At 42.2% G+C, this 23400-nt stretch overlaps 1 protein-coding gene across 1 annotated transcript; it reads right to left on the bottom strand.

The window, feature by feature from the left end:
- Nucleotides 1-13971: 13971 nt before the first annotated feature.
- Nucleotides 13972-15326, bottom strand: LOC113597374 (olfactory receptor 7A17-like). The gene has a single exon (XM_053219726.1). The coding sequence runs from the start codon at nucleotides 15315-15317 to the stop codon at nucleotides 14391-14393; it is 927 nt and encodes a 308-aa protein (XP_053075701.1). The 5' UTR covers nucleotides 15318-15326; the 3' UTR covers nucleotides 13972-14390.
- Nucleotides 15327-23400: the final 8074 nt, after the last annotated feature.

Here is a 23400-nt window from a genome sequence, read left to right as displayed (position 1 = left end):
ATTTCCTGTTTCCATATGCTGGAGATGACTACCGGGGAACAAAGAAATAACATGACTAATTTTCTCAAAATGAACATTGCAAATATCGTTGAAATCCTACAATTCTTATTTTGCATTCAAAAGATCAATTTCTATAGTTTTTTACAGAAATTTCCCCTCTCAGGGAAAAATCTCAGGGGAAAAATCCCCTCCCCAAGCCAGCTCTAACTAGGGCTTCACATCCCCCAGTTAGCTTTTTCCCCAACTACTCATCTATTATATATTTTTAATGAGGAATTCTGAAAGCTGTCATGCATTTGAGGAATAACTTTGAACACTCACTAACCTCCAGGTAAAGAGTATAACTGTCAAGAAACAAAAGCCTGGAGGGTTCAGTGATGGAGAAAGGGGATAAGCAAATGAGACCAGATAAAATATCAGGAGGTGACAGGTGCCTTGAAGAAAAACAAACCCTGTGTAAAGGGAAGCGTGGATGGAGGGATGGCTCTTCCCGGTTGTTCGGGCACACCGGCACACATGTAAACAGAGCCCTCAAGGAGACAGGAGACACAAGGTCCTCTGGGGAAGAGCGTGACCATCGGAGGGAACTATGAGTGCGACGGCTCTGAGGAAAGACGTGGGTTTTTCTAAATTAAGTTTTTACAGCATGAGGGTGGTCGACACACCAGATCACGTTAGTGTGGGGGGCGCCACACAGTGATTCAACAAGTGTCAACATCACGCCCTGCTCACCAGGCATGGAGCTGCCATCTGTCACCACACAGCCTGTGACAGCATCACTGACAGTATTCCCTCCGCTGGGCCTTTACCTCCTCTGAGTCTCCCCTTCCTGAACATGGAAGGAATTCCTTAACTGGAAGCCAGTGTCTCCCACTCCCCTTCACCATCCTGCCTTTTGTTGTTTGCATATTGTGTTAAAGACCCAGGCTCAAAAGAAAGCCAGTGTGTCCAGGGGAAGGAGCGAGAGGAAGACTGATGAGAGGTGGTGGCAGGGAATGTGGAGGAATGCGGTGGCCTCCCGGACACGGATGAAACTTCCCGGCACAAGGAACCCCTCCTTCACATGGTGGTCCTTGCACTTTATTAATTTCATTTCCAAGGAATCGTTGAATAGAAATGGGCCTTCTTAGCTTCATATGTTGGTAGTAATCTGGCACCTGTATTTTAAGGGTCGCATACTGGAAGTATGGGTTCCAGGACCTCTGTCTTGAGAACTGCTCATCACATACACACACACACACACACACACACACACACACACACACACACGCATGCTCTATAGCCTCCTTGGACCATGTCACAACCAGACTATTCTCACCTCCAGTCCCAATAATCAGGCAAACAATGATACAAGGCAAGCTGTGCAATATCAGATTGTCTTTCCTATAAGTTGCAAAAACATCCAAATTCTAGTAGATAAGTCTCCAGTGAGCATGTAGATATGGGTCTCGATTTTAAGGTGATCATTTTGTGTCCAGTATTTACAGAAACAAAAATCAAATTCAAAAACTGAGAGCAAGAAAAGCGGGGAGAAATATCTAATGAGCTCAGATGGCCCCTGGTGGTGATGACGAGAAAGTGTCCCTGGTTCTGGCGACACCCCAACCCCAGGTACATCTCCTTGATGCCCAGAATAATAAAGCGGCAAAAAGCAATTTATCTAAAAGGAAAAGTTAGGATGTCTAAGTTATCAAGACATCCCGCTAAATAACAAGCAAGGGAAACCCCCCACAATTCTGTAAGGGTAATATACAGAGTACAACAAAAGTGGCGGATTTTAAAAGATTATTTGCTAGCAAAACCCCACCTCTTATAAATGATATAAAATGCAACACCTTCATCATCAGAAACTCGTGTTTTGAATTTTGGATCTACATATATTTGCTTTTTGAACTTGGAGAACCAACCAAACTACTCTTTTTTTCATTTAAATTCTACTCAGGTAACATACAGTGCAACATATTGTTTTCAGGAGTAGAATTCAGTGATTCATCACTGACAACACCCAGTGCTCATCCCAGCAATTACCCTCCTTAATCCCCATGACCCATCTAGCCCATCCCCACCCACCTGCTCTATCAACCCTGAGTTTGCTCTCTACCTCTATGAATCTCCTGTGGTTTGTTCCCCTCTCTTCTCTTCCCCCACCTTCCCAACCAAACTATTGTAAATGCTAATATCCCTCCCCAAATAGTAGGGCTAGAGGTATCTATCCTGCTCAGGTGGTTGGCAGATTTAGTGAACACGCCATAAAGAACTTAGCATAGTGCCCTCAATGGCTAATGAGTGCTTCTTACTCGTGAGGAGATTTGACCGACTTTTTCTTCTCTCAAAGTCCCCATCACTCCCCACTTCTGGGGCCCCAATTCCACAGCCTTATTTCAGTTTTCTTCCTCTCTCCACCCATCACAGGCTAGCACCCCTCTAGCCAATATTCACATTTACCCCCCAGAGAGATCTCTCTATATTACAATTACGTTACTGTCCACCTTCCTGATTTAATGCTTTCATCTGACTCCCCCCTGGAGAATGAATCCCAATTCCATATTTCCAACACTTGGCTTGCCTCCCCTGACTGACCCAACAGCTTTGCACTCATGCTGCCTCACCCACATCAACTCTACCAACACTGAACTTGAGTTGTAGCTTCATCTCAAGTCCCAGTCTCAAGACTCCGAGCCCCTACACACCTGCTTCCCCTTTGGTTGGAATCATCCACTGGTCTATTTGGAAGTTCTCGCCTCTTCTGTCTTGAAACTCCCATCTCCTCTTTCAGACAGCAAGGAGTCGTCTCCTTCATGAATGTGTGTGAGTGTGTGTGTGACTGTGTGTGTGTGTTTTGACATTCCCACAAGAAAAAAAAGAGTTTCTTTTGTGATAATTTAGATGTGGTGTTATCACTGTAATTTTTATTTAATTCCATATATGTTTCCCTGCTAGACTGTGGGTGCCCTGGGCATGTTATACTTACTCCCACCCTTTACCCCCAGACATAGTTTGGTTGGGGACAGTGGTAATAAATACATATTGCATGAACAAATGAGAGATTGTGCTCACAGGAGTTGTCAATGAAAGGAGAGAGAACACAAACAGGGAGCTGTTAGCACAGGAACAGAGAACCAGGGAGAGGAATGTTTTCCATATTCTGAGACTGGGACCATTTGTGAGGTCAGGGTGTGGTTTGCAAGAATAAACTAGAATAGAAAAACTAATGCACAATAGAAAATATCAGAGCATGTCGTACGTGGTCAGGGTGCAGACCAATCACTCGTGGTTCTCCTTGTTGAGTTATATGTGTGTGCATGTGAGTGTGCAAAAACGTGTTTCCTTTCTTCATATGTCTATCCCTGAGAACATTGTGTCTTATACACATTTATTTCCCCCACTCTGCTTTCTTCATTGAATGTAAGATCCAAATGAGCAGGACCTCACTTCTTTCATTCATTTTTTTGCTGTTTCATAAAGGTGTGCATTTATATAGTAACACATTTTTACAAAATGGAATTTAAAAAATAAAAGTAATAGCAGGGAGTAGAAAACCGGGATAAATAGCGAATTCAAAATAAACTTATTAATTAAAATTGAGTTAAAAAGACTCTTCTGTAGGAGAAGATATAAAATATAATTTCATCACATTAACACATGTCTCAAAATCAAAATGGAATAGGCAAAAACCTCAAAAAAGAATAGGAAAACAAGAATTATGATTATAACTGACTTTAAAAATAATGCAGGGAGCAGACTATAAAATTATAATTTCATCCTTTACAAACATAAGTGGGGTCACACACACTTGTGAGAAAGATATAAGTTGAATGCAAGAGAAATTCACGTTTCCACAGGACGGCAGAAGGACGATTGCTAGTTTAGAAAACAGATCCAATCACAAAACAAAAGGTGGCAGTGAGGAAGCACAGATGTGAGGTAGGTGGCAATACATACAAAAGGCAGTTTATGACTACAAGGCACATAGAAAGCATGGGTTGGGGACAAAGTATGGCCGACTAGTAGATTTGACCACAAAGTTTATAAACTCCCACACCACCCAGAAAATATATCTGTACATACATACAAGAATTAAACAGCAAATAGTACACTTGGCTTAAAATTTGCAATTTTTTTTTGTTTTTTTAAGTTTTTATTTAATTCTAGTTGGTTAAAATATAGTGTAATATTGGTTTCAGGAGTAGAATTATTTGTGTGAAAAAAATGCAATCAAGAGGACGGAAGAAAATGATTCAGCAGGAGCAACAAACAAAGAAAAGAATAAGAACACAGACTCAATGTAAAAGGCAAAGAAATTACACTGGTAATTTACAACAGGGAAAGTAAATGGCCAATAAACCCCAACATAAATTCGTCCTCCAAGTAATGAAATAAGTACAAAATAAAACCCTCTAGTATATGCCTGTTCGAGTTTTAAATAAACTTTTTAAGTGACGTAATGGAGAGAAGATTCTGTGAAATGTATATCTCCAGAACTGCAGTTGCCAGGTCGTGGCTGCCTCCGTTGGTCTGGACCTTTAAGATACAGAATATGCTCCAAAATACCCCATCTTAAAAATATTGTTTAAATTCCCTCACTGCACCTCCTTCCATACCTAATAGTGTATTTTCATATTTCCTTTAACTGCAAAACTCTTGGGAAATGTTCAGATTATCCTGGAAGACAGTACCCGGCGTTCCCTCGTTAGTCGCATCCAACTGATCTTTTATTCCCACCACTTAATTGTCAACAATAATCCTTATATTGCTAATTTCAACAGACATTTCCTTTTTTTCACATCTTAAATAAATTGATTATAAATGAGTGGGTTGGGCACCTGGGTGGCTCAGTCGGTTAAGCGTCTGACTTCAGCTCAGGTCATGATCTCGCAGTTGGTTAGTTCCAACCCCACATAAGGCTCTGTGCTGATGGCTCAGAGCCTGGAACCTGCCTCAGATCTATGTCTCCCTCTCTCTCTGGTCCTCCCCACTCACAGTCTGCCTCTCTACTCTTCTTCTCAAAAGTAAATAAACATAAAAAAATAAATGGGGGAGACTGGGTGGCTCAGTAAGTTAAGCGTCTGACTTTGGCTCAGGTCATGATCTCGCAGTTCGTGAGTTCGAGCCCCAGATCAGGCTCTGTGCTGACAGCTCAGAGCCTGGAGTCTGCTTCAGATTCTGTGTCCCCCTCTCTCTGTGCCCCTCACGCACTCTTACTCTGTCTCCGTCTCTCTCTCTCAAATATAAGTAAACATTAAAAAAATGAAAGAGTTCACCGTGCCATCAAACACAATGGTCTTTTGGCTGCGAGACCAGGATGGTTAGGCTGTCAGGTGACCTCAGAGGAAAGCTTTCAGATTGCATTCTCTGGGAACCTTCCCTGGAATACCTGCTGAGTTCTGAGACTCACCTAGATGAGGTCTCTGAGAGGAAGGTCTCCAGGTGGAAGTCAGAATTCCTCCCTGTTTGTTAATGATGGAAAGCAAGCTCTATTCCCAGAACAGGAAGGAGTGAAGCATTGGTCCCCAAACCAGACTTAAGAATCCAAATGCAAAGACCATGTCTCTTCCGGCTCGGATTAAACATGTCTGGATCTGCAGCCGAGGAGATATTTACAGCTCTTTATGTTTGCTGCATCTGACACAGCACAATGTGTCTGAAACGTTAGACACATTTCCCATTGTTACTCCAACCCCTGAGCCCATCTCCCCATGGGAACTTATCTGGCCAGAATGGAATTTTTTCCTGTAGATTCCCTGTTCCCAAGAGATCAGATTAGAATTCAGGCATATCCAATTTTTATTACTCCTCCTCTAACTTCCCTGGCTTGTCTAACATTGAAACTTTTCACAGACCTGAGTGAAAGTTTCTTTTTCCAAATCTAGGACTCAGGAACCTGTCTTGACTATGCCCCATGGCTCTCCGAAACATTGAGTTGTGGTGGGAACACAACTCCTGTTGGTCTAGAAAATACCTATTCTTTCTTCAACAAGAGAAAGTGTGTTCCTTTGCTATACAACCATGGGTTTAATAATCCTTGGATTTGATATTCTTTTGACAAATCATCTAGGAGTTTCATATGTTTAATACAGGTTAAAAGTTGACATTTATAAAACATTTGGTAATTCTAGGTGTATTACAAAGCTGTAGTCATCAAGACAGTATGGTACTGACACAAAAACGGACCCATAGAACAATGGAATAGAATAGAAAACCCAGAAATGGACCCAAAACAATATGGTCAATCTTCGACAAAGAAGGAAAAAGTGTCCAATGGGAAAAAGGCAGTTTCTTAAACAATGGTATTGGCAAAATGGAGAGCAACTTGCCAGTGGAACTGGACCACTCTCTTACACCATACACCATTCACAGAAATGAATTCAAAATGGATGAAAGACCTAAATGTGAGATAAGAAACCACCCAAATCCTAGAGGAGAACACAGGCAGCTATCTCTTTGACCTCAAATATAGCAACTTCTTGTTACCCATGTTGCCGTAGGCAAGAGAAACAAAAGCGAACATGAACTATTGGGACCTCACCAATGTAAAAAGCTTCTGCACAGTGAAGAAAACAAAAGAATTAAAAGGCTTCCTACAGAATGGGAGAAGATGTTTGTAAATGACACATCAGATAAACATGTGTGTGTGTGTGTGTGTGTGTGTGTGTGTGCGCGCACGTGCGCGTTTGTGTGCCACATTTTCCTTATGCATTCCTCTATTGACAGACACTTAGGTTGCTTCCATATCTTGTCTGTTGTAAAGAATACTGCAATAAACGTAGGGGTGCATATATGTCTTCAAATTGGCGTTTTTCTTTGGAAACAGTAATGGACTTATTGGATCATGTTGTCGTTCTATTTCCAAGTTTTGAGGACCCTCCATACTGTTTTCCACAATGGCTGCATTCCCACCAGCAGTGTATGAGGGTGCCTTTTTCTCCACTTCATCACCAGCACTTGTTTGTTGTGTTTCTGATTTTAGCCCTTCTGACCTGTGTGAGGTGGTATCTCATCGTGGTTTTGATTTATATTTCCCTGATGATGAGTGATGATGAACATGTTTGCATTTGTCTGTTGGCCATCCAGATGTCTTCTTTAGAGACATGTCTATTCAGAACCTCTGCCCAATTTTTAAGTGGATTGTTTGGGTTTTTTTTGTTGTTGTTTAGTTGTATGAATTCTTTGTGTATTTTAGATATTAACCTTTTATCAGATATATCATTTGCAAATACCTTCTCCCATTCAATAGATCAGGTTTGTTTTGTTTTGTTTTGTTTTCTTGTCTCCTTTGATGTGTAAAATCTTTTAATTTTGATGGAATCCCAATAGTTTATCTTTACTTTTGTTTCCCTAGTCTTAGGAGACTTGTCTAGAAAAATGTTGCTATAGCTGATGTCAGAGAAATTACTGCCTGTGTTCTTTTCGGGCAGTTTCATGTCTCACATTTAGGTTTTTCATCCATTTTTGTTTTTGTGTATGGTGTAAGAAAGTTGTCCTGTTTCATTGTTTTACATGTATCTGCCCAGTTTTCCCAGCACCATTTATTGAAAAGACTGTCTTTTCCCCATAGTCTCACCTTTTTAAATTTTTTTTTAAATTTACATCCAAGTAATAGATTAAACCCATTTAGTCATGTTTTATTTCTGGGGTCTTTATTCTGTCCCACTGACCTATGTGTCTATTTCTGTGCCTAAAGCATACTATCTTGATTACTACAGCTTTGGAGTATATCTTGAAACCTGGTAGGTCTGTTCTTTTTTCTCAGGATTGCTTTGGCTATGCAGGGTCCTCTATAGTTCCATACAAATGTTAGTATTATTTGTTCTAGTTTTGTGAAAACTCCTGTTGGTATTTTGATAGAGATTGCAATGAATCTGTCGATTGCTTTGCTTTGGGTAATATGGACATTTTCACAAGAATAATTCTTCCAATCCATGAGGATGGAATATCTTTCTATTTATTTATGTTACCTTCAATTTCTTTCACCAGTGTATTATAGGTTTTGGAACATAGGTCTTTCACTTTTTGGCTAAGTTGATTCCTAAATATTTTATTCTTTTTGGTGCAATTGTAAATGGTGTTTTTAAATGTTTTTCTTTCAGCTGCTTCGTTGTTAAGGTACAGAAACGTTGCTGATTACTGGGTATTTATTTTGCATTTTGTACTTTACTGAATTAATGTACTACATCTAGTAATTTTATATGTATGTATGTATGTATGTAAAATCAAGTTAGTTAACATGCACTGTAGTATTGGTTTCATGAGTAGAACCCAGTGATTCATCACTTCTGTAGAACACTCAGTGCTCATTCCAATAAGTGCCCTCCTTAAATAAATGCCCATCACCCATTTAGCTAACCCTGAATCCACCTCCCCTCCAGGAACCCCCAGCCTATTCTCTGTATTCAAGACTCTCTTATGGTTTTACTCCTTCTGTTATTAACTTATTTTCCCTCACTTCCCCTATGTTCGTCTGTTTTGTTTCTTAAATTCCACATATGAGTGAAATGATATATTTGTCTTTTTCTGACTGACTTATTTTGCTTAGCATGATACACTCTAGTTCCATCCACATTCTTTCAAATGGCAAGATTTCACTCTTTTTGATCACTGAATATTATTCCATTGTATGTATATATACCACATCTTCTTTATCCATACTTCTAGGAATGTTTTGGTAGATTATTTTGGATTTACCATTTATAGTATCATGTCATCTGCAAATAGTGACAGTTTAACTTCTTTACCAATATGGATATCCCTTATTTCTTTTTCTTGTCTGATTGCTGTGGCTAGGACCTCCAGTACTATGTTGAATAAGTGTGAGTGGACATATTTTCTTCTTTCTGACATTGGGGGAAAAGCTCTCCACTTTTCACCATTGAGTATGATGCTGCCTATGGGATTTTCATAGGTGGCCCTTATTATGTGGAGGTATGTTGCCTCTAACCCCACTTTACTGAGGTTTTATCATGAATGAATGTTGAATTTTGTCAAATGATTTTTCTTCATCTATTGAGATGATCATATGATTTTTATCCTTCATTTTGTTGATGTGTATAACATTGATTTTCAAAATATTGAAACACCCTTTTATCCCTGAAATAAATCCTACCTGATCATGGTGAATAATCTTTTTAATATACTGTCGTGTGTGGTTTGCTAGGATTTTCCTGAGGATTTTTGCATCTATCTTCATCAAGGATACTGGTCTATAGTTTTCTTTTTTGGGGGTGTCGTTGTCTGGTTCCAGCATCAGGGTAATGTTGGCCTGATTGATGTATTTGGAAGCTTTCCCTCCTATTCAATATTTTGGAGTAGGTTGAAGAGAATAGATACTAACTCTTTGTTAAATGCCTTGTAGATGGGGCATTTGGGTGGCTCAGTTGGTTGGGTGTCCAACTTCAGCTCAGGTCATAATCTCATGGTTCATGAGTTTGAGCCCCACATTGGGATCTGTGCATTGGGCTCTGTGTTGACATCTTGGAGCCTGGAGCCTGCTTCAGATTCTGTGTTTCTATCTCCAAAGGCAAGGGGATTAAAAGCAAAAATTAACTATCGGGAGCTCATGAAGATAAAATGCTTCTGCGCCGCAAAGGAAACAATCAACAAAACTAAAAGGCAACTGACACAATGGGAAAAGATACTTGCAAATGACATATCGGACAAAGGGCTAGTATCCAAAGTCAATAAAGAACTCTCCAAACTCCACACCCGAAAAACAAATAATCCAGTGAGGCCAGATCAGCGACCTTTTACCTGGAAGTATAGAAATGGTTCCCAGAAATGCCAGTTCTTAAGCCTCCCATGGACAAATGAATTTGAGGCTCCATATTGGAATGGCAAGTTTCTGCTGTGATTTACACAAACTTAAAAATGTCTGTTCAACAGACATCGAGGCAGAGAGTAGGGGTGGTGGTGAATGAAACAGATGAGGCAGAGCAATTATCTAAGAAACTTGTGAGGTTCCTGAGACACCGGGTGGTAAAATAAACTACCATTGCCTTAATAGTAAGTTAAAGGAATAGAATATGGAAGATCAACGAAAGTGTGAGCATCCACTCTGTGAAATTGACACAGCCACTGAATAAATACAGCACTTAATCAAACAAATGAACACAGCGATCACCTGGCCTGCACTAAGTTGAATTGGCTCTCAGGCGAAGACAGGTTAATGAAGTTGGCTTCCATTCTTCTGACCCTGTCATCCATGGCGCACCGGGCCATTGGGCTCACCTGGCTGGGGTGCCTGACAAGGTCTCCTTGTGACAAGTCTGAATGCCTCCCTGACTCCAGATGGTAGGGACTAACGCTCTGTTCTCAGCTGAGACAGCAGGACGGAGTAAAGCATGGGCCCCAGCCATAATTAGGGCCTGGAAGAACAGAGGGAGACCTTGTCCCTTCCCATCCAAGTTCTCACAGGCTGACAGGCGACCAGAGACTATTTACAGCTCCCTGTATGGGCTCATTAGGCTCATTTCCCTCTTGGTACCCCAGCCTCTGATCTCATATTCCCAAGTGGAAAACTGCTCTGGACACAAGTATTTTTTCCTAATGACTCTCAGTTCCCAAAATACTAGCTCAGAGACCAAGTGAATGCAGTTCTTTTTTGCCTCCCCTTTTCCCTGAACTTGTCCCCTTCCTGATGTGTAAATCGTCTGGCACCTTATCTCGGCCGAGACACACTTTCCTCCAAGTTTAAGACCAAGGAACCCTCCGGGATTAGTCCTCTTTGCCTTCCAAGCATTGCCTGTCCTAGGGACCCAGCTGTAGCATTTCTAGTGCTGTCTGTCTGTCTCTTTGTTTGTTTTTGAGAGAGAGGGAGAGAGAGAGCATGAGTGGGGGAGAGGAAGGGAGGGAGAGAGGGACAGAGAGAAGCTTTTTTAATGTTTATTTGTTTATTTTAAGAGAGAGAGTCAGAGAAAGAGGGAGAGAGAGAATCCCAAGCAGTCTCTATGCTCAGTGCAGAAGCAATCTGGGGGCTCAGTTCCAGACCATGGGGTATGTCCTAAGCCGCAATCAAGACACGGAAGATGAACCCACTGAGCCCACGAGGCGACCCAGTGTGTACTGTTGTTCTCAACAGCGCCGCTAGGAATCTACCCAAGAACACAGGAGTGCTGATGCACAGGGGCACGTGCACCCCAATGTTTAGAGCAGCGCTTTCAGCAACAGCCAAATTATGTAAAGAGCCCAAATGTCCATCAACTGATGAAAGGATCAAGAAGTTGTGGTTTATATACACAATGGAATCCTACTAGGCAATGAGAAGGAATGAAATCCTGCCATTTGCAGCAATGTGATGGAACTAGAGAGTGTTATGCTAAGTGAAAGAAGTCAGGCAGAGAAAGACAGATACCGTATGTTTTCACTCATAGGCGGATCTTGAGAAAATAACAGAAGAGCATGGGAAGGGGAAGGGGAAAAGAGAGTTAGAGGGAGGGAGGCAAACATAAGAGACTCTTGAGGACTGAGAACAAACCGAGGGTAGGTGGGGGGTGGGGGAGAGGGGAAAGGGAGTGATGGGCAGGGAGGAGGGCACTTGTTGGGATGAGCATTGGGTGTTGCATGGAAACCATTTTGACAATAAATTTCGTATATTAAAAAAAAAAGAAAAAATAATACAGCAGAGAAATGACTTCTGATAATAAAACTTGGGTGCCACAGAGATTGGCTTCAAGACACTTTTTCTGTCAGTTGTTTTATAAGACATTAAAAGCTGTCATTTGGTCCCTTTTTATAAAATGCTCCTTAAATATAACAGATGTATTGAGATCTAGTTATGTACTACAATGTGAGCTTAACATCTCACAAGGAGTTTGGATTTAATCTTTATAAAATCTTATCCCTGAGATTATGAACTACATTTTACGATGTATAAATGGTGCTTGGTGATGTCTAGTCATCTGTCCAAATTTAATATCTGAGTATGTGGTGTCCCTTGAGTTTGATTCTGTCAGGATGCTTCCGGTTCTCAAACTTGGGGCCGTGGTTCTCAGCCAGAAATGAATTTTCCCCTGGGACGTCTGTCAAAATCTGAAGGGAACATGCCAAACACCTACAGTCCCCAGGAAAGCACCCCCAAAATACTGTTATCCTGCCACCAATGTCCACCATAAACGGTGAGAATCCCAGCTAGACCAGCATGTCTCCAACTTCACTGTGCCTGTGAATCCACACGGATCCCACTACAAGTGCAAAATTTTAGCGATTCTGCGTTTCTCCAAGCTCCTGGGTGATGCTGAAGTGCAGGTCTGAGTCTACGGACCACTGTTTGATTAGCAAGAAGATGATCCTGTGTTAGAGATAAGTGTAGGTAGCGTGAAGGCTTCTGCACCAAATCTTGTCCTTGCGTGCCTGTAATTGTGAAAGGATCGTGTATTCGCTCATTCTTCAGGCTGTGAGAAATCTGTGTTTATTGCTTTTATAAGTGACCAAAATAGTACCCTGATGAAAAGGCCTTTACAGTAAGGAGAATAAGGCACCATCATATATGCCCACATCCTAATCTCCAGGCCCTTTCACATGTTATTATTTTTTTTTAGAGCAAAGAAGGATTTATGCAGCATATTGAACAGGGCTACTCCTCAGCCTGGAGACTCTGAAGGACATGCCCATTTGTACAGAAGAACTGGGGACCCTGACCCACATGACTGGCAAGACATGCAGTTCTTGGGTGAAGCGTCCTCTGGTGAAGCAGGTGGAAGAGATTTCAGAGCAGAAAGGACGTAGTATATAGATGGTGCTGATACTGTGCATTCGCCATCCCATGGGACTTGTGACATATATCAGGAAAAGGAAGCTATTTCGTGTAACATCGGAAAGAATCATATGAGCGGATCGCATTAGAAGTTTTCAAGCAGAAACAGGAAGATAATTCAGTGATAAAAGTTGAAGACACTACGCAATCCTGCGCCTCGATGAACAAACTCCCTCAGTGGTGAACACCATCTTCCATGCTTTAATAAATAGGTGCAAAGCATGAACTGTGATTTTTTTTTAAAAAATGAGAGATATATTTTGTGTGTAACGAAATGAGTGTTTCGAAAGTTTGCTTCCTCCTATTTATGGTCAGGCCGATAGGAAGAACATATCAGGTCGAACTGTTTATTCAAATTTGCTTTTCTAAGTACACTCCACTGGGAGATCTATATTAGCTAATCAGGTTTTCCCAGTGACTATGGTAGGGTTTCTGGACCCTGAGCTGAATAACAGAATAAAACCAAGAGACCGCTGACAAAGCATAAGGGCATGTTTAGCGCAAGGGACTGAAATGATGTATTTTCCTCGGGGTCCGTTTCGAGCACAACCATGTTGAATAAACATATCATCAGATGTGTTCCACAATCACCAGATAAGCCCTCGGCTACCCCCAGTCACGAAGTACCTCTTCAGAAAGCCCTTTATAAACTAGAGACTGACACATGAGTGAATCAGCTTTTCCCCTTCAGCCCACACATTCTACTCAGTACAATTCTCCAAGAACGTGTGAACCCAACACCAGCTACCCACCCTGGCCGTGGTCTTTGAGAAACCCAGATCCCTCAACAGCTTCCTCTCTCTCTCTCTTCCTCTTGACTCTCTCTCCCCTTCTGACACCTCCCAGAATGGCTTTTGACCATCCCATGTGCCCTCTGGCATACATGAGTAAAAAACCTGGGGTTATTAGAGTTCTGATAGATGTTGCTGACGTGTGTCCTGCAATCACAATAAGAACCCAAGGGCTGGTACAGCCACAGCATAGGCTGTGGTCAGGGAAAGGTCTGTGGGAGTGTGGAAAGCACATGGGTGCAGGTGAGTGCTTGGGCATTCCTAGCCAGAGCGGGGTGTCAATAGCCTGAGGCTTGAATGGAACAATGTTAGAGTCCACATCATCAGGTGGAGTCCTAAAGGAAGTGAAGGAAAAGACTGACAGACTCAAGGTGGAAACTGTGCTTTTGTATTCGCCTTGACAGTAAAATGATGGAAATGGCTTACTGATCAAGTGTAGCTTTATTCCGTATGAAGCGTATAATTCATGATAATGATCTCAGGAAATCTAGGGGAAATTTACCTGGCATGGTATAAGTCATTTGAGATGTAATTAATTTTAAGAAATCCAACTAGTCCCATGTGAGATACAGAAATTTCAGGCATTCGTGACCCAAGGTTGGGGTAAACTTTGGGGACATCTGAAAATAGACAAAGGAGAAACCGTCTGTATTTCAGCCACAGCAGAAGCTTAATGAAGTGAGTTCCTTAAATGTAGACAGAAGTTGATCAAACAAATGGAAATGCCAAGAAAGAAATAGAAGGAGTAGATTCTACTTCCACAGTCTGATCAAAGATTGGCAGTTCCTGGCTCTGAGGATTTGAGCCCTTCAATCATGGGCATGTCTTCAGCCTTTGGATGATTAGTTCTTATATCACTGGATCCCAAGGATTCTTTTCAGAGCCCTCTTTATGTCTCTGTTCCTCAGGCTGTAGATGAAGGGGTTCAGCATGGGCGTGACCACCGTGTACATCACCGAGGCTGTGGCACTTGAGAGTGAGCTCTGGGTAGCAGCAGAGCTGAGGTACACTCCTAGGCTCGTACAATAAAATAAGGAGACAACCGATAGGTGAGACGCACAGGTGGAAAATGCTTTATACTTGCCCGGAGCTGATGAGATCCCACGTATGGAAGAAACTATCTTAGAATAAGAGTAAAGGATCCAGACAAGCAGACCACCACCCAGCAGCATAGCTGCAAGGTACATCACCACGTTATTAAGAAAGGTGTCAGAAGAGGCAAGTTGGATCATCTGATTGAGTTCACAGAAAAAGTGGGGGATCACTACTTCTGTACAGAAGGACAGCTGCAACACCATTAAGGTGTGTACCAAGGAATACAGGACACTCGTCATCCAGGACACCAGGACCAGCAGCCCACAGAGCCGGGGGTTCATGATGACCGTGTAGTGCAGGGGGTGACAGATGGCCACAAACCTGTCATAGGCCATCACAGCCAGAAGAAAGTCATCCATCCCTGCAAAGGTTATGAAAAAGTTCATTTGTGTGATACAGTCCTCATAGGTTATGACTTTGCTCTGGGTCTGGATGTTCCAGAGCATCTTCGGGACGGTAGTGGAGATGAAGCAGATGTCTACAAAGGACACGTTGGCCAGGAAGAAGTACATGGGGGTGTGGAGGCATGAGTCAGAGCTGACGGCCAGGAGGATGAGCAGGTTGCCAAACACAGTGATCAGGTACATGGAGAGGAAAAGCCCAAATATGAGGGGCTGCACTTCTGGTCTCTCTGAAAATCCCAGGAGAAGAAATTTTGATATCCGTGTAATATTTCCTGGTTCCATGAGGTTGCACTGACCGCCAGAAAGAGGCAAAGGACATCATTAATTTTCACATGAACAGTTTACCCACATAGTTGAAATGCTACCATTTATATTGTGCAGTCAAGAAGTTCATTTCGGTATCTTGTCCCTTTTGTCCCCAAAGGATTGTCCTTTTGAAGAGATTCCCTCCTGTTTCATTTCATTTCATTTCTCTCCACACTCCCCAGAATAGGTCATGTATTTTACTGTTTTACTAAGAATATCTTTCCTGCATTGGAGGAATATGTACTGAGGGTCAAGCATGTCCCAGGCATTGTCTAGGCCATGAGCATGGGATACTGAAAACCAAAAGCCACTATAATCTAGTGATGGAGAATGAATAGAATCAAATACAAATATTAATAAGACATCACAGGGTGTCAAGTGCTATGAAGAGACAAAAGCAGATATAAAGGAGAGCGTGGATATGAGTGCTATTTTGTAATCAGTGTTTGGTCAAGACCAGTAAACAAGGTGACATTTGATCAGAGACCTGCAGGGAAGGAAGGCAGGAGCCCAGAGCCTGTGTGGGGAAGTGTGTGATGGTAGAGGGAATGGCCTCAGCTAAGGCCCCGAGGATGATACTATTTGGAGCTATTTGAGTCCAAAACAGGAAGCATGTATGGGAAGGGGAATGAGCAGGAAAATGATCAGAGATCGCGTCCGGCAATTTCAAAGAAATAGGTGGCCTCGTTGCTGGTTCCCCTTCAAGAGAAAGGAGTCACTCACCCACACTATGTACTGCTTGTATTTTAGCATCTACCTGCAAAGTCTGCTGTAAGTTGACATAGAGCTCTCTAGAATACAGTGTGTTGATTGAGTTCTGGCTCCTGTATTATAAGAATCACCTTGGAATACATAGGACCATGTCCCCTGCTCTGATGACGGATGTCATTTCGCAAGGCACACACACACACCCCCCAAATGAGTGCTCCCTGGGCTGTGTTTTTACCATGACTTCTCACTCGAACCCCAACAATTAAGTTCGGAGTGGGTATAACTCAAGATGCACAGATCCATTATCATTCCTGCAAATGACGTAAGTTTTCCATGAACAAATAAAATTGACAAGTCAGACTGGCATGCTCATTTTCTTTCCTGTATTTAAAGAAACACAAACAATCTGCTCAAAATCAGAGAGAGAGAGAAACAAGAAAGTGAAATAAAATGGAAGTGGCAGAAAAGATCTAATGGCTCAGGTGGTCGCTGAAATGAGGGGCCATGAAGAAAGAACATCCCTGGTTCTGACAATATTCCAACCCTTGTTACCACCCTGATGCCCAGCAAAAATAGTAAGGAGGAAACTTAAATTCAGTCTGAAGACAAAATTAGTGGGAACTTCAGGGCGTTGCTCACCTTACAGAGTGAATTTTCAAGAGTAACTGGTGCCAAGGAATAAATCAACACTTCAGCACAGGAAATATGCAAAGCACAGCAAAAGTTGGGCAGGTTATAATGGAAGGTAAGAGACTCACTTTTTTTTTGAAAAAGCACCTTGAGACTTTGCTATTTCTTTGACCAATTGGATGTCCTGTGATCTTAGAGAAGGTGGGACAAGTCCCTTTCACTTTTTAGATGTGGCATCTTTTGTCTGTTTTTCCTGGGCTTTGTGTTGTGATCTTTTTGGCCGAGTGTTGGGCACACTCTGGTCCTGTTTCTGGTTTGCGCAACATGCAAAGTTCTGTCCAGACCTTGCGCTACAAAATTCTGCACATACCATGCCAACCATTCTGGCTCTAAGTCACCATCTCCGTAAGATTTCTGCCTGAGGCTCTTACACCACACAAACTTTTTTCATAGTCCTGTGACTCCACCATTATAAGGCAAGTACCAAAGGAACGGGGCCCTCTCTGACCTTGTTCACTGTACTTTTTCAGAAGGGCATGATCAGGCAAGTACATGGCCATAGAGATCTCCACGTTCTGGGCTAGGCTGGTGGCTGTCAGGTGACCTCAGGTAGATGCGCCTGGCTTTGATTCTCTCTGGCCCTTTCCTCTGGGTCTTGCCAAGCTCTCAGACTCACCTGGCTGGGAGCTGTGAGGGAGAGGTGTCCATGGGGCCGTCTGGATTCCTCCTGGATGGCTATTGGTGGTGACTAAACTCTGTCCCCACACAAGACGGCAGAACGGAGGCTAGCATGAGTCTCCCAGTCAAGCTTTCGACTCCACAGCAACAACCTGATCCCGTCAGCCCACAGTGGCACAGGCAGTGGGTGCGCACAGGAGGGATTTATAGTTTCTTCTGTCTGTTCATGAGGCACGTTCCCCTCCTCCTCCTCTTTGGAGCAGCACATGATTTCCCTGGGGGACACTGGTCTGGACACAAAGGAAATTGTTCTGGAGGTTCTGTGTTCCCAATAGACCAGGTTATAACTGCGTGACCCCGGTGTTGAGTATTCCTTCCTCATGAACTCCGCTGCTCTCAGAGTTCAGACCTCCCAGCAGCGACTCCCAACGCTTAGGTCAATGTTTCGCCCAAGTCTAGGACTGAGCAATCTGTGTAGATTAGTTCCCTTGGATCTCCAAGCTGTTGGCTTTGTTGGAGATACAGTCCTGCCATCTACACAACATTCCGGTTTTCCTTTTCAACAAGGAGGAGAAAAAAGCTCCTTGATACGGACCCTGAGCCCTACATACCGCAGCTTCATGACACATTTGCACACTTTTAGGACTTTCATTCCACATCACAATTAGGAGCTGCTGTTCAGCCCCTCTTTGTAAAGAATTTTTTAATTATATGAAATATGGTGAGATTTTTTTTCTTGCAGTATAATATGAGCTTGGAATAGAAAAGTAAACAGGTTCTTCCCAGTAGCTTTGAGAAGAAATCAGGCCTTGCAATCATTTTCATTTTAGACCAAGGTGAACCACTTCTGGGTTCTGATCCATCGAATGTAAGAACATAAATGCGTTTTAAAACACCAATGTAGTTATTTTACATCAGCGTTAGGACTTAACGACAAATGTTGTTCCAATGAAATTTTGTTAAGAATCTGAGATTAGGGTTCTCCCTTCATTCACGGAGTTTCCCCTGGGTAAAGGCATTTTGCATCGTAATCTCATCTCTAAGTAGAAAAGGAGATTTAAATCAATTTACGGATATTCATCCTCTTTAGCTGGTAGAGAATTTCTCAGTACGTAACTGCATGCATGCTTCAGATTTGACATCTTGGAGGCATTATGACAGCAAAAGTAATTCATCCTTTAAATGTATGTCTACTATTTATGTCTATCTTGAAATCTTTGTGTCTGTACATCTTCATTCTTTTAAATGCATATTAATTCAAACATTTACTCTTTTAATACCTACACCTTCAACTTTCTCTTGTTTCCTTTCAACATAAAATAAGAGATTATGTATGAGTTTGCTATTAAAATGAATAAAGATGGGGCTCTTGGATGGCTCAGTTGGTTAAGCACCTGCCTCTTGATTTTGGCTCAGGTCACAATCTCACATTTTGTGAGTTCAACCCCCATGTCAGGGTCTGTTGACATGAGGCTGCTTGGTATTCTCTGTCTTTCCCTCTCTCAGCCTCTCCCCACACCTCTCTCTCAAAATTAAATGCATAAACATTAAAAAAATTTTAAGTGAATAAACAAACACACAAAAAAGCAGAATGAGACCTACAAATACAGAGAAAAAAACCTCATGGTTTGCCTGAGGGGACGTGGGGGGATGGGCAGAATGGGTGAAGGATAGTGGGAGATACAGGCTTCCAGTTATGGAATTAATGAGTCTTGGGGTAAAAAAGGCACGGGGTATGGAATACAGTCAATGATACTGGATGGGTTTGTATGATAACAGACAGCAGCTACCTCTGTGGCTAGCACCACGTAATGGGCAGAGAAGTTGAATCACTACGTTGTACACCTGAAACTAATGCAACATTCTTGCCAACTGTACTCAGATAAGATTTCTTTTAAGTGAGTTTGTGTTTATGTACATATGTGTATATGTGTTTATCTGAAAAAACACATGTAATATATACGTACAACTTTGCCTCTGAACATTTTGTTTGGACTCAACAAAGCTAACTATAATTTAAATTTAAAAAAGTAATAAAATAAAATAAAATTTTGCTTCAGGATATTAAAGGACATCTAGAGTCTGAGATCATATTCTAAAGTCAATCTATTTATTAAAGTTTGTTGTTCCATGAAAACTTTTCTTGGAGATGCATATTTGGTGAACACTTGAGTAAGGAAGTGACTGTTGTACACATTGTGGACAACAAGGTACTAAGAGAGCAGGATCCTAATGAGGAGAATAAAACCCATCTATAAGACACATTAATATATTAAGTGTCCACTATTAAGAAGAGCAGTTAAGATACTGATACACAAAGGAACTTGGACATATAAGTGAAAAAAACATAATCTCACAGAGCCTGATGCGGTGCTTGAAATTGTCAACCGCAAGATCATGACCTGAGCCAAAGTTGGACGCTCAACCCACTGAGCCACCCAGGCATGCCAAAAATAGAGTTCTTTTAGAAGCACATAATAAAATATTACAGATAAAAAACCAAATAATTTGTATTTTTAAATATTTTTTTTATTTTTAAGAGAGAGAGAGAGATGGTCTGAGCTGGGGAGGGGCAGAGAGGGGCAGAGACATAGAATTTAAGCTGTCAGCACAGAGCCCGACATGGGGCTTGAGCTCAAGAGCTGTGAGATCATGACGTGAGCCGAAGTCGGATGCTTAACTGACTGAGCCACCCAAGCACACCTTACATTTATTATTTCAATTCAAGTTAGTTAACATACAGTGCAGTGTTGGTTTCACGAGTAGAACCCAGTGATACATCACTCACATATAACTCCCAGTGCTCGTCTTAACAAGTGCCCTCCCTAATGCCCATCACCCGTTTAGCCCCTCCCCCCACCCACTTCCTCTCCAGCAACCCTGAATTTCTTCTCTGTATTTTTGAGTCTCTTATAAATTGCTTCCCTCTCTGTTTTCATCTTAGTTTTCCTTCCCTTCCCTTATGTTCATCGGTTTTGTCTCTTAAGTTTCACATATGAGTGAAATCATATTATATTTATCTTTCTCTGATGGACATATTTTGCTTCACATAATACACTCTAGTTCCAATCACGTTGTTGCAAATGGAAGATTTCATTCTTTTTGATCACTGAGTAATATTCCATTATATATATATATATATATATATATATATATATATATGCCACATCCTCTTGATCCCTTAAAGGGGCATATGTACCCCAATGTTTATAGCAGTGTTATTAACATAGCCAGTTATGGAAAGAGCCCAAATGTCCGTGGATTGATAAATGGATAAAGAAGATGTGAGTGACCTAAATTTTGATCATGAGTTGCTTGCCTATCTCGCTACCTCAAGAGCATCATAGTCAGACCACACTCACATTTATGCCCCAGGAATTCACTCTACCAGGTGCTAGGCAGAATATCTCCAAATTGATATAATTTCTTCTCCATAATGTGGTTCTTTAAATGTCAATTGACCTTAACCAAGGGAAGCTGATGAATGGAGAAGCTTAAACTCGGTTCCCTCAAATAATTTTATTGACTATGTCCCTGTGAGATTCCTACTGCTGTTATAAATCATTCCCACACTAGCTGCTGAAGACAAACACATACAGGTTCTTACAGTTCTGGGGTCAGAAGCTTCGAAGGAGTCTCGTCGGGCTAATAGCAAGGTGTCTGCAGGGTTGTGGTCCTTCTGGAGGCTCAGGGGAGAATGTGTTTCCTTTCCAGTTGCAGTCTCTGTTGCTGGCCACCTGCATTTCTTGGCTCATGGCTCTTCCGCCACCTTCATAGCCAGCAGGAGAGCATTCTCAAAATCTCTCACATCAACTCTTTTGTCTCCATCCTCAACATTTGGAGGACCATCCTGACTACCCTAGTCCCACCTAGAGAATCCCAGCTGATCCTTTTATCTCCATGGCAGCTAATTTACAGCCCTGTTTAGTCTGCTACCTTAATCCTACGTTGCTATCAAAAATAACATGTGAAAGGTCCTGGGAATTAGGATGTGGACATATTTGGAAGGGCCTTATTCTGCCCACTACAAAGTCTTTTTCATAAATGTATTATTTTTGTCACTTAGAAAAGCAATAAGCAAGGAATTGACACAGACTGAAGAAAGAGTGAATACATTATTCCTTCAAAATTACATGCATGCAAGGACACCATTTGGTGCAGAACACTTAAAAATACCTACATCTGTCTTTAACACAAGATCCCAGCCTTGCTAATCAAAGAGTGGCCCACAGACCCAGACCCACAGTTTAGCATCACCCAGGAGCTGGTAGAAACGCAGAATCTCTGGGCCACCCAGGATGGGAGATCAGATTCTGCATTTGTAGTGGGATCTGTGTGAATGCACACGCACATTGAAGTTGGAGAATGGCTGGTGTAGCTGGGTTTCTCACATTTTATGATCGACATTTGTGGCAGGATAATATTTTTGGGGGTGCTTTCCTTTGAATTGTAGGTGTTTGGCAGCTTCCCTTCAGACTTTGACAGACATCCTCAGGGGAAAATCATTTCTGGCTGTGAACCACTGCCCCAGAGTTTGAGAACTAGAAGCATCCTGACAGAATCAAACTCAAGGGTCACCACATACTCAGGTATATAATTTAGACAGAGGACTAGACATGACCAAGCGCCATTTCTACAATGTAGAATGGAGCTCATAAACGTACTTCCTCAGGGCTAAGATGTTTATAAAAATTGAATCCAACTATCCCTATGAGATGTCAAGCTCACATTGTAGTATGTAAAATATTTAAATACATCTATTATAATTAAACATTTAATAACAAGGGACCAACCGATAGCTTTTACCTTGTGATAATGTAAGAAATTCCTAATTGTGATGGCAAAAGTGTCTTGAGGCCAGTGTGTGTAGAACCCAAGGTTTATTATCAGAAGAACCCAGTTCTCTGTGCTTCTCTGTGCTGATAGCTCAGAGCCCAGAGCCTGCTTCGGATTCTGTATCCCTCTCTCTCTGTCCCTCCCCTGATCCTGCTCTGTCTCTCTCTGTCTCTCAAAAATAAATAAACATTAAAACATATTTTTTTAAAGAATAGACACTAGGGATGCTGGGTGACTCAGTTGGCTGAGCATCTGGCTCTTGATTTTGGCTCAGGTCCCAATTTCAGGAACCTGGAGATTGAGCCCCCATCAGATTATGCATTGAGAGTGAGGAGCCTGCTTATGATTATCTCTCTCCCTGTCTCTCTCTGCCCCTCCCTGGTTCTTTTTCTCCCATAGAAGAAGACGAAGAAGAAGAAGAAGAAGAAGAAGAAGAAGAAGAAGAAGAAGAAGAAAGAGGAGGAGGAGGAGAAGGAGAGGAAGAAGGAGGAGGAAGAGGAGGAAGAAGAAGAGGGGGAGGGGAAGGAGAAGAGGAGACACTGGAGATGGCGGGGCTGGGTCTCCGAGACAAGTGAAGGTTTTGAAGTTAGAGAGACCTAATCCCGGTGTGTTCTTCCTTCTTAGAGCTGGAGAAAAGTGTAACTCCGAGCTGAGATAACGTGCTAGGAGATTTACGTAACAGGAAGAGGGCAAGTTCAGGGAAAAGGAGAAAAAAGAAAAGAACTGGATTCACTTGATCTCTAACCTAGTCTTTTGGGAACTGAGATTCATCAGGAAGAAATCCTTTATGTCCAGAGCAGCTTTCCATTGGGAATCATACGCTTAGAGGTTGGAGTAACAAGAGGGAAATGTGCCTAATGAGCAGAGACAGGGAGGTATAAATACCCTCTGGTCTCCTGTCAGCCTGTGCGACCTTGGACACGAAGGCGAGTGGTTTTTGTCTGTTCTGAGTCCTAATTCTGGCTGGGGACTGATGCTTCAGTCCCCCCTGCTGTCTCCGCTGAGGACAGAGCCTTCGTCCCTGTTACCTGCTGTGCTGGGAGGAATTCCGTTTCACGCGGAGACCTTCCTGTCAGACACCCAGCCAGGTGAGTCCAACAGCCCCGGGCACCGTGGATGACAGGGTTGTCCGAGAACATTAATCCGTCATCACCTGGGGGCCAATTCAACAAGGTCCATAGCAAGTGATCACTGTGTTTATTTG

Source organism: Acinonyx jubatus, chromosome A2 (assembly GCF_027475565.1).
Source record: "Acinonyx jubatus isolate Ajub_Pintada_27869175 chromosome A2, VMU_Ajub_asm_v1.0, whole genome shotgun sequence".
NCBI classification, from domain to species: Eukaryota; Metazoa; Chordata; class Mammalia; order Carnivora; family Felidae; genus Acinonyx; species Acinonyx jubatus.
Note: the sequence above shows the minus strand (reverse complement) of the source record. Positions and strands in the feature narration are given on the sequence as shown.

Coding starts and splice junctions, on each gene's coding strand:
- LOC113597374 (XM_053219726.1), bottom strand. CDS start 15,317: ATGGAACCAGGAAATATTACACGGATATCAAAATTTCTTCTCCTGGGA.